This window comes from Marmota monax, unplaced genomic scaffold (genome assembly GCF_021218885.2).
Source record: "Marmota monax isolate L192 unplaced genomic scaffold, Marmota_monax_Labrador192_F-V1.1 WCK01_AAM20220418_F8-fsc00003, whole genome shotgun sequence".
Lineage (NCBI taxonomy): Eukaryota > Metazoa > Chordata > Mammalia > Rodentia > Sciuridae > Marmota > Marmota monax.
The window spans coordinates 23,075,326-23,087,496 of NW_026694084.1; the positions used below are offsets into that span (position 1 = coordinate 23,075,326).

The window sequence follows — 12,171 nt, forward strand, 5'->3', positions numbered from 1 at the left end:
GGTGGCCTTTAATATGCATTTTAACTTTTTGCTTAGTTTCTTCATTTGGAAGACACAGAAACTAATAGCACCTACCTTGCCAGGGCTATTGTGAAGGTTGAATAGGTTAATCCATGGAAAGCACCTGCCATATAGTAAGCATTAATAAAAACGGGCTCTTACTGCCTTCAGTGCTTACCAGGAACCTTGGAACCTTACAGGTGATTTGTACAACTTTATTGAAGGAATAACTCTAAAATGAGAGTTCCAAGTGAGCATTTCAGTCACTGTTTATTTTTATTTATTTGTTTAGTCATTGCAGAGTATGAGAACACAAAAGTTTTGATTGTTTATTCCTTTTATGAAATTCTCTACTAGATCAAAAAGAGGCAGTCTTTTGACTTGGTATTCTTTGGGAAGAGTGTAATATTGGCACATGATTACATTGAATTGGAAATTACCAAAGTACATGCTTTGGAGTAAAGGGAGTTTCTGTGTTTCATCTGAACTTCGTTCTAAACGTGGACGTGGTAGAAGGAGTCACCTACAGAAAAAAGAACCGAGTTTCAGAATCCCCAGCAGGAGTCATTGGATTTATAGAAAGACTGTTCGAACTCGCAAATGGGCTCAAGTTCCTCCCCCTTTGACCAGGATACTTGGGGAGAGGTGTGGGGTCTAATAATTAGTCTTTACATCCCCAACACCTGGCACGGTGCCTGACAGGTGGAAAGTCAGGAATTTGTTTTCAAGGAACAAAGTATTCAAAAACCAAGGCACCCGGGAAGGTTTAGTGTCAAGATATTCTATCTTGACTTTCTCAACTTCTACCTACATGGACTGAAGGTTCAGTCTTCGCCGCCTCCTCCATAGAAAGATTCTCCACTCCACAAAGCAAAAACAATGACCCAGTTTCCTTCCTTTGTTGCAAAAGAGGGAGAAAGGACAGAGACAGGGCTGGAAACAAAGCAGCCTCTCTTAAGTGGATGAGCAGTGAGCTCGTCCTACTCCTCCAAGGGTCTTGCTGGTACTGTTAGTTGCCCCCGCCCCTGCCCTGACCCGCCCTAAAGCTCAAACTTGCAAACAAATTGCCAGCAAGAGCGCCGAAGGAGCAACTCTGCATCTCCGCGATGGGCTCCGGGACTATGGTCACTGCACAGAGAGAATTTTCTGGAGGCCCCATGGAGTCGCCAGCAGAGCTCGACTGTGGCCCTCAACCCTTCGTCTCGGGGGCTGTCCAGGAGGAATCTCCGGCTGCCAACCCGCTCCTGGAGGACCTGCGGCGGCGGCTGATGCGCGCCTTGCAGCGCACCATGGCGCGCTGGGGCTCGCGGCGTGCGCGGGAGGCTGCCGCGGCGGCCGAGGCGGCGGCGGAGGCGGCGGCGCTGGAAGAGCAGAGTCCGGCGCGCGTGGAGAGCGCTCTGGGCCGGCTGCGCGCAGAGCTGGTGAGCGCGCGGGCTGGGCGGCCGGCTCTCGGGCAGTAGTCGCCTGGGTCTTCTCCGCCTCCAGAGCCTCTGGCTGCGTAGCCAACCCGAGGATTTAGGGAGATCCACCCGAGTTGTTCCCAGGGAGAGTGAGAGTTGACCGCGGTCCTTGGTCTTCCCGGGGCGCCAGCTCGTGTCCACTTACTGCGGTTTCATTGCCATTGCCCCAGTAACATCGTGGGAAGAGGCCTTCCGGGGTTGATCAGGGCCTAGTGTACTAGTGATGTTCTCAAGACCCCAGCTGACCTTCCCCAACCTGTTTCTATATTATTCTGCTATATGAAAAGTTCTCCATAGGAAATTTTTGACTTGTGTATATTTGAAGTGTGGAGGAGGAAAATTCAATGAAATAAGCTCTCCTGGGATAAATGGAGTGAGCCCATTAGCAACTCTTTCTTTATATCCCACAAGATACTCTTATTTTACCTCTTGTTAAGAATTCAGAAGACTGGAAAGGGTAAGGTGTTTTGTAAAACTGTATGAAAGGAAAGTGACCACAACACTCGGAGCGACCAAGAGATCTTTTTGCTGCAGTGCAACAGAGGAGAAAAGAGAGAAAGAGGAAGAGAGAGAGAGAGGAGAACATGCACGCAAGGGAGACAGAGAGATCAAGAGAGAGAGAGACAGAGCAAGAGAACAAGAGAGCAAGAGAGAGGGGGGCCCAGCAGGAGGGAGTTTTTATAGCCCAAATCTAACGGGGGGGCCTTTGGGTCTGCAAGCTGTTGGCACAAGGGGGTGGGGGTGAGTATTCAGCTTTGACCCAAACAGGTGATAAAGGACCAGACAGAGAGGGGTTTGAGTGCATGGGCCATCCTGCAGCTAACATTTGTTCAGCCTGCCCTGCAGATAACATAGTTCAGCCTGTTCTGCACCTAACACTGTAGCTTTTGAATATCAGGCAGGTTACGACTTAGTGTGCTACAGGAGGAAGTGTATGTAAACATTTTATATGAGTGTTTTTTAAGATTTAAAAAAACCCTCTAAAACAGAGTTTGAAAAGGACAACATAAATCGAAGCAATTCATGCTTTGAAATGGTGCTGCTGATGAATTATGTAATGGAGACTTGACTTGAAAATTTCTCCTTTACATTAAATACCAATAACCAGTACTTTAGAACTGATGGTTAAACATTAGTGAATTGTCTGGTTAAGTACCTCAACATAATATCTATCTCCTTTATGACTTTAAGAAGGGCAGTATGGTAGTTAATCTTACTTTACCATGTTAATAACCCGAATCTGATAAGGGCTCCATTGTATCCATATAGCCTTGTTGAAGAAACACTTGATTTTCATCCAGAGGCTTAGCAGTGAGTCTAACTAGCTAGATATGGGAGCCACCTCATTATGGAGCCACCTGGAGGCCAAATGCTAAAGCTGAGGCCCAGCCATCTCTGTACCCACCACCTATGCCACTACCCCTCCCTGCAGCTCAGCGGACTCATTTAAATCCAATGAAGAGATCATATTGAACAAACTCTGAGACACCTATTAATAACATTCTAGCAAGTTGTTCCACCAGTAGGAGTTTTAGCCAAGTAATGTATATTTGTGGGTGAGAAGATAGGGAATAAAATTCCAAGCAGATGAAGGTTCATATCCCAGAATTAGCATTTATGGGCTCTGTTAACATTTGATGGCCCTACCACTTTGGGATGTTAATTAGTAAGTTTGAGTTTATTTATTCACCTGTAAAATGAAGATAATAATCTCATAGGATTTCTGTAAGAATTATATGAGGCAATATTATACCAAGTGCCTAGATCATAGGCATTATTTGTTGACTCTTCTTATTGTGATAATTATTGTTATTGACTGTGCCAAAAAGAGCAAATACTTATATGTAAAAAAATTAAGGTTTTTCTGGAAAGGAACCACAGAATTCTATACATTCACAAGATATTATGTACCTGATTTAGAAATCATGGTCAATGTCTTGGCCAACCACCTAGCCAATGTGTGTAATTGGTCATGAAGAAGAAGCATTAGACAGGGGTATTTTAGCTTAGTATCATCATCACTAGAAGAAGTAATTTTTAATTATGGTCAATTAATTAGATTTCTGTAGGAATCTACATACACCAATACACATAAGCACAGGTATCATATATTAAAAAAGAATTTACCAAAGATGTTTCTTTGATATGATGAACAAGTTCAGTTAATTTGGAGTTATGTTTGACTTGCTTTTCCTAGTGGGATGTATTGGTTTTTATGTATTGTGAGTAGGTTTCAGTGTTATATATATTCAAATTCTATGTAAAATTTTTTAGGTGCATAAAGTGCATTTTTTTTCCTCTCATAGCTAGCTCATGGCTTTCATCATATTCTCAAAGGCATCCATGATGAAAGAAAGTTAAAAAACTGTTGATGTTTGAATATCCTAAATAAGTGTAAATTACACATACTTCCTTTATTAAAGAGTGAACCATTATCAATAATTTTACTCCCTGATTCTTGGCATAAAGACAGAGGATGGCTGTCTATCATCAGTTCATTCATTTATTCCTTCATTCACTTAGTCTTTTAGCAAACATATAGAGAGAGGACTATTGTGCTGTGTGCAATGCACCCAAGCTGGGGACATAATCATGAATAAGACACACACTCTGCCCTCGGCATCATCAGTCTAGTCTGGTTTGTGTTGCGAGAGCGAGTGTACAGAACGCTGTGGAAGCAGTGCAGGGGCCAGTCATGTCTACCCACACAATTGGAAGTGTTGGCACTTGATTGCATTCAGTAGAAAGAGAAGTGGTGAAGGGTATCTTAACCACAGGTCAGAAGGAGGAGAGGCTTTGCATGTTGTGTCTTCAGGATGCAGTGGGAACTGGCATGGGAAAGGGTTCCAGAAAAAGAAGATGGAAAAAAAAAGGGCAGGATTCCCAAGTCTGAGCCCGAGAGAACTGAAGCTCCCCATAGGCCACAAGTAGGGGCTTTTCGTGTTGTTCTTTTACTGTTTGTTAGCTGGATGTCCATCTACTTTATCCCTTGCTAATTCTTGCTACCATAGAAGTGGTTCTAGGTGTTGAAGAATGAAGAAAAATGTGGGGGAAAACTGAAAGATAACTTTACACACTAGCTTTATTTTGCAAATTACATACGGACCACCAACCGATGCATTATGCACTTTTTAATTTACACAATGTCCTGGTTCATCCTGAGATGGTCATTTTTGGCGAGTTGATGGGAGATTTTAAGCAGAAAGAGCAAATTTCTCAGGAGCTGCATCAAGCTAGACCCTGATCCAAGAAATTCACAAGTAGTTGATCATTAGTTTTAGGTTACAATACAAAGTTTATGTTGGGCTAAGCTTTGTTAGACTGCCTCCTGGGTAATCTGCCCTAGAGATCTAGTTTTAAAAAATTTTAACACAGGAAGACCTTCATAAACTCTGATTGGAGGAGGTATAAATCAGTCTTGCTATATAACATTTCATTCTAGAGTGAAAAGTGTTAGATTATATAAGTACACATAACTATACATGTGCCTCTAAGGTGTCGTTAAATGTTTTTGCTCGTTGGAGAGACCATTTAAAATCCTGAAAACTTGAAATGACAAGTAATCAAGTAAATGGGCCCAGAGCCTGAACACTCAGATGGCCTTAGGCAGTTATCTTGTGGCTGGGAAAGCTCATAAAGATAAATGATTTCATCGTGGATCACATGCCATTGCTTGAAAACAGCCTTCAGTACACAGGTATTTTTCATATGGACAGTTTTGTGCATCAGCTATTTTTGTTTTCATTTCAAGGCCATTTCAAAAGCTATTTATATATCTGAATTTTACCTTGTCGTATAGAAAGTCAGTTTTATAGCCAGGCCAAATAGTCAGAACGTGAAAATAAGATGAGAAATACATCTTTTTTTGATATCTTATTTTCCTTTCCCAAAGACTCCTTATTTCTCCTGTGCAGTTGAGAGCAGTTTCATTTGATCTGTATCTCAAGCTAATAAAAATCCTTATATTTTTTCCCCCCTAACTTTTAGCTGGAAATGTGTTTCCAAAACCATCAGCTGGCCAGAACTTTACTGGATTTAAACACGAAAATGCAGCAGCTGAAAACAGAGCATGAACTGGAAATTGCATCAGAATCTCAATCCCTGGAAGATAATGCTGTGAATCAGGAGCATGATCTGAACCCATAACACAGATAACTCTGAAATGATTCTAACAGTAACATTATATGTGCTTGATATGAGCTCTGAGGACAATTTATAGACCAAAAATTTGGATGCCTAGGGAAAACGACAAAAAACATCTAAGAAAGAGGACAGAGAAAATGGTGCCTTAAAATATTTTGAAAATATTTATTTATTGTTTGGGCTCTTTTCCACAAGAAGTGTGTGTGTGTGTGTGTGTGTGTGTGTGTATGGGGCGGGTTATGGGAAGGAAAGTCACAGATGCCCAAGCCAATTTCCAATCTTCCCTCTTTTTGTTACCTTTCTTTTGGGGCTTTACCTGAACTTGTTTTTGTCTTACTTTATTATTTATTCTTGATTTGTAGCCCAGTAGCCTGTTCAATATATTGCTCTCCCCTCATTTTTCGGGAATTACTTCTGCCTGGAATCTGACAAGACCTTCTGGTGGTTTGCCACTGAGAATGTTCCTTCTTCTTGGATATTGTCATCCAGATCAAGGAAAACAGAACAGATTGTCCCAGGATTTTTTTGAACAGGTACATTCACTGAGTCTGTGTGACAAGGGACACAGAAGCTGCTGTGGTCACCATGGTAGAAAGCCCAGCCCAGGGGGGTGGTTCGGGGGTTGAAACTGAATCACTGAGCTCAAAAGGAGAGGGAGGCTGTGGTGTTCCTTGTCTCTGAGGTCAGGCTTGTTATCCTTTAGATACATGAAATACTCTCAATTATACTTGAAATTATATTTGCAAAATAGATTTCCTATGTGTTTCTTCCTTTTCATAAAATCTCCTTTTATGCAAGTTTATTCAAGTTGTAGTTTTATGACTGTATACAAAAAGTTTCCTAACTAAAGCAATTCTTTCATTTAGTTTATAGGAGTTACAATAGTTCTTATTGTTGCATTAGAATATCTAACTGTGCCTTAAAAGTACTGTCTTTTTAATGTAAAAAAAATAAACATTAAAAAATAGTTGTAGGCCTAATTGATATTTATACTGGTTATCTAAAAGTAAACATTAATTTATAACAAGCTATGTAATTTTAATGCTTAATTAAAATAAAATTGCTCTTGAACACAAAAGAACCTAAGAGATGTGGTCTTTCTCTTTTTAAAATAAATGCTGGGGCTAGGGGTGTAGCTCAGTGGAATAGCATGTGTGTGCATGAGGCTCTGGGTTTAATCTCTAACACCAAAACCCACAAACAAGCAATGAAAGAGAAAAAAGAAATAAAATTTTTTCTAGTGTGAGTATTTGAGAATATCTGGACCAAGTTTAGTTTGTCTTTAACTTTTTTCCATAGTAAGTAAATTATTCTAGCCTATTGATACTTAATTTCTTACCTCTGTAGGACTGAGCTATTATGAGCTATTATGAATATACACAGTGATATTCAAAATTAGGTTTGTAAAAACATATTTCCTATGTGTTTCTTCCTTTTCATTATTATTATTCATACTGGGAATTGAACCCAGAGGTGCTTAACCACTGAATCACATCCCCAGCTCTTTTTTATTTTTTTTTTTTAATTTTGAGTCAGGGTCTTGCTAAGTTGCTTAGGGCCTGACTAACTTGCTGAGGTGGGCTTTGAACTTGTGTTCTCCTGCCTCAGCTTCTCCATCTTTTGGGATTATAGGCATGTATCACCATGCCCGGCTCCTTTTAATTTTATTGAATTTATGAGGAATGAGTTCCTCATGATGTTTTTTGCTGTTGTTGTTATTGTTATATTTGTTTTAAGCTGCCCCTTAATTGTTGCAGTGATCATTCTCAAGAGTGTTTTAAGGATCATATTTATAAATACTTATGATTCTGAGGAAATACTCAAGGTGATTCATTTATAAACTCAGTTCCTTAGAAAATATAGATTATAGACATTGCTTAGTATTTATGTAGTTTGATCATACTGATGATGTGCTATATTGGACATCAAAAGAAAGAAATATGAAAGAGAACTTCTGAAAATAGATGCATTGATGTTCAAGTTTTCAGACCAAAAAGAAAAAAAAAGTTCATTATTTTATTGCAAAGTTTTGTTACCACTTTTTTATTCTAATTTTCAGAGATAAACGTTATTTTAGGAACCCCAGATGAAGAGACAGAAACTCTTTGCCTCAAAAATATCTTAATTATGGAAGTCCTAATCAGTAGGATTGGCCTTGGCCTTGTAATTTTGGCTGTGCAATATGAAAACGTAATGAGAGCTTTGATATGGGACATTATCACTATTAAATGTTTCTGTTTTTCTAGACATCCCTTGCCTTTTTTTTTAGGTAGCAGAAACAGATGATTGTTTTACCATTTTTGTTTGAAATGACACTCTACTGTTTGTTGTCAGCTTGCTGGATTGTCTTCCTATCAGCAGTGGCACACAGGAAGCCAGAAGGAAAGTTTTCTAAGAGATGCAAGGATGTGCCTACATTGGTTACAGTTCCCCTTGTACCAGGGTTTTAAAATAAACCAGGGCAACAGTGTGACATTTTAAAGATATATGAGATGGAAGGGGCCAAAACTAGTGCCAGTTGGAGAGGAAATGAGAAAATAATTATAACCCAAATTACTCATCAGGGAAGCAGTAACTGAATAAACCGAGGAAAGTAAGATGCTCATAACAAAAGCGGAGAGAGAGGGCCAAAAGAAGAGGCACTAAAAACAATTTCACCATGAAAATATGATGCTTGGCTTTTTCGAATGACACGATTGCTCACAGTGTTAATGGTGGGGGGATAAAAACACCTTTTCAGGAAATGGGCTTTCGCTCTGTGGTGCTTGTTTAGCACCTACCAGTGAAGAGGTTCAAAATTGATTATGACAATTAGGTGCTTTGCACATGTCATTAGGCAGCACATTCCTTTACAGGTGGCGTGGACAATCCTGTTTTGTTTGGCTTGCCAGACTACTTCTGCTGGAACAGGTGCTGCAGCAACCCCAGCCTGGGGACAGATCAGAGTCTGCTGTGGACAACCTCATGATAGCTGAGCCCACACTAGCATAATTACAGGAATCCTATCTCCTCAGTCCCCTCCTGGCAGGATCTAGCACCCTGTGCAGCCATCAGCTCTGTTTGTTTACCACTATCATCACTGCCAGAGTCCCTCTGGGCCTAGGGTTTGGCACAAGGCCCTCCAGAGCCAGCTGCTTTCTCTCCTGGTTGTTTTCATGGTTGCTGATGCTGCCATCGCTGCTGCCTCTCTGCTTCTTTGCCTTATCAAGAAAGGTTAAGGTAGAATGAGAACTAGGTTAGGTGTCTGGTTAAATGTGGGCCGCCCTGCCTGCCTCTGGCTCTGTCAGCCTCTTGCTCCACCTGAACAAAGTGCTGGGCAATAGAACTCCGAGTTGGGGAGATACTTCCTGGAGCAGCCAGAGTTGGTGTTTCTCCTGGGGCTGATGGATTGGGAGTTAGAAGACTTGCTTTTTCCTTCAGAATCATACTGCCACCACATTTCTCTGCTGGGCCCAGTGCAAGAGGGATATGTGGAATATAATTACAATAACAAAACCAGCCATGATATCACCATCCCTCCAGTTCCAACCATTGTGCCGATAAGTCCACTTGCATCAGCTTATCTCATTTTCACAGTGATTTGTAGGAGTGTAGGACCCATTTGGCTTTGCCACCTACCAGCCATATGTTTGAAATCCTTTTAAGTCTGTCTAAAAATGTGGGTAAAAGAAACTCACCTTATTTAAATCTTGAGCATCCCAAGCTATAGAACCATGAAGCAGGTTTTGGAGATGGAGTTCATGGTGAAGTTGCTCCTACTTCTGTGAGTTTCTTCCTCCTGTACTTTCAGTTCTTACCACCCTTTTGGATTTAGACCTTCTCTGGACCTCTTTCCATATGGCATTATTATGCCTCTCTAATGCTCTGCCTCTCGGTGGAATGATAAATTGTTGATTTACCAAACATGGGAGTCGACAGCTGGGAGACACAAAATCAATAGTAACTGCTACTTACCACCACTGAATCTGCCTGGCACACAGTGCTGTGTGGGATTGAATCAAATTGCCCTCGCAAAACTGTGAAGTCGGAACAATTGTTTTTCTCTATAGAGAAAGAGAAGAAGTACTGGAGAGGTGATGGAACTCAACACAGGTCACTCAATTAGCAGGCAGAGCTGTCAAGATGTACCTCTGCTGTTGTGAAGAAGAAATCTATGCACAGGTGAATAATTCACCATTTTAACAGAAGCACATACAAAGTGCTAGGGATGCATTTTACAAGAATCAGACAAGTCTTCATTGAAGGCATGCTTTCAAGTTATTCTTTGTGTTCACTGAGGGAAAAAAAAAGCTCTCCTTTTGCATCTTATATCTTAGATAAACTAGTTGGGTAATCTGGACAAATTAATCCACTTTATTTGTGCCTAAGTTTTCTCATTTGAAAATAAGAGAGTTACTGGAAATGGTCCCTAATTCATTTCTCTGACTTCAAAACTTCTATTCTGTTTTAATCCTGCCAGGTGGTGGCTGGACTCTACTGACTCTGGTGTTAGCATGATGGGCTGCTGACTGTCACTGGCCCCTGGCTGTGAAGTGGACTCTCTAGGTCCTACCCTTGCTCTGATCACAGCCCCAGCTGTTGCAACCTTGATGATAACAGGAAGAAATCTCATTACTCTTGAATGTCCCTCTGCTCTTCTCACACACCATGACTGCAGCTGGGGGGAAATGTCACATTTGCACTTCAGAGGGAGACGAGCATCACTCAGATCTCTTCTGTGCCCTGATTTTAGAGGTGGCCTGCTGTGGCGCCTGCTGCTGGTTGGGAGCATTACACACTACATCAGGTGATGGAGTTGGAATCTTGGCTCTCTCACCTCCTCCCTATCTTACACAACATCTCTGCAGATCATTTTGCTTATGTCCAAATGATAATAATCACATCTACACCCAGGATTTGTTGTGAAGAGTCAATGGATAAATGCCTGTGAAGTGCTTAGAATACCAACTGTTTATTATTTTAACAAGTGTAGGTAGGTGACATTTTGCTCATCCTTGCCTACCAGAAGTGCCCAAATCCAAGAAAGAGAGAGACTGAGGATAACAGTTTTGTGTTTCCCAGCCCCTCTTTCAACTCAGGATGCTTCTGGAATCCAATTCTGTCCAATAAGATAAAGAGGAAATTTCCTGTGGTGGGGGTTCTGAGAAACATTTTCTCTCCTTACACAAGGAGAGATAAGAGGAAAGCACTCTTCTCCCTCACCTCTTCCTTTCTTGCTTATGGATATTGGCACATGTGATTGGAAAACTTGTACCTGCTATAGCCATCCATGACCAAGGGAGGAAATATATGGACATATTAGGGATGAAAGGACAGAAAGATGAAAAGAAACAGTTTCTTGGTGACATCACAGGGTTGCTGAATCCACCCTGAGTGTGCCTGCCACTGGCTAGTCTTGTTCTGTGAGACAGTGATAACAGTAAGACCCAATTGTTTAAGCTACTTCATTTTGCATGCAGTTCTTTCACCTAAAAGCACTATAACTGACACACTTGAACCTCAATGACCTCCTGGGACAAAGGTTCATGAGGGAGCATTGTCTGATGGCACTTGTGGACATCATCAGAAACTAGACAAAGGAATCCAGAGACAAACTTTGTTGCTTAAATATTTCACATTTGCCTTTAGTGAGGACCCATCCTATGCAATAGGGGAACAACTAGAATGAACTGAGAAGAATCCCCTCCTGAGCCCCTGTGGAATCCCACAGTAAATGTGCTAACTGTGGAAAACATTTCCCCATCTGCCCCACCCCTCCCCAGGATGTCCAAGTGTCTGTGAAACCTTCAACCTATCTGATTCTATCAGAGAAAACATTTTACTTTTCAGCAACTGAAAGAAGTGAGGTAGAAATATTTTCCTAAAATGTCTCAAAATTTAACTGACAGCAAAACACAGTAAATGATTTGTCAGCTCTTAAATTTTTATATGAGGGAAGTTGAGAAAACTGTCAGAAAAAGCTTGGCACTGTTTTTCTATAAAAATGGCTTCTAAATTAATATTGAGGGTGCAATTCTGTCTAAACTTCTACAGGATTCAGTTATAAATTGTTGTGCTAAGAACCAGCTCAAGGTGAGGGGAGCTCGGTCAGAATGCCCTGAAAGCTACCTATATTAGAACTGGTTCTATTAATAATGGTTCACCTTAGAGTTTACCATTTGCTCTATGGTTCATGATTTACCAGGTGCTGTCATCACCAAGAGCCCAGAAAACTTTCAGTCGCCCTATGAAGGAGGTGTTGCTTGAGGCTATGGGATTTCAAGAGACATCTGGAAAGCTTGCCTATTACTTTGGAAAAATCACCCTCATCTTGCTTTCCCAGGCTGCACTTTCCCTAAGTGGGCAGTTACTTCCTAGAGGGAGTAGGGTGGGTAGAATGTAAAGCCAGTTGCCGGTACCCAGAGTTGCTATCTCATGAGCCATTTGTGTCTCTGGGTTTCAGTTACCTCATTTGTTGAGCCTGGTGATGGACTCAAAATGATAACTTTGAGAACTTTAAGTTTCTCTGGGTGAGGCATCCTGCCTGTTGTATTTTTAGAATTACCCTTTGAAATAATGCTGTCACCAT

At 41.1% G+C, this 12,171-nt stretch overlaps 1 protein-coding gene across 1 annotated transcript; it reads left to right on the top strand.

The window, feature by feature from the left end:
• Positions 1 to 682: 682 nt before the first annotated feature.
• Positions 683 to 6,664, top strand: Aard (alanine and arginine rich domain containing protein). Its single transcript, XM_046464796.2, has 2 exons — positions 683 to 1,421; positions 5,448 to 6,664. Exons 1-2 carry the CDS (start codon positions 1,107 to 1,109, stop codon positions 5,604 to 5,606), a joined length of 474 nt encoding a protein of 157 aa, XP_046320752.1. The 5' UTR covers positions 683 to 1,106; the 3' UTR covers positions 5,607 to 6,664.
• Positions 6,665 to 12,171: the final 5,507 nt, after the last annotated feature.

What these genes read in the sequence shown, in the direction of transcription:
- Aard (XM_046464796.2), top strand. Translation starts at nt 1,107, where the DNA reads ATGGGCTCCGGGACTATGGTCACTGCACAGAGAGAATTTTCTGGAGGC. An exon ending in GCCGGCTGCGCGCAGAGCTG is followed by an intron (nt 1,422 to 5,447) that starts GTGAGCGCGCGG and finishes CCTAACTTTTAG; the next exon opens with CTGGAAATGTGTTTCCAAAA.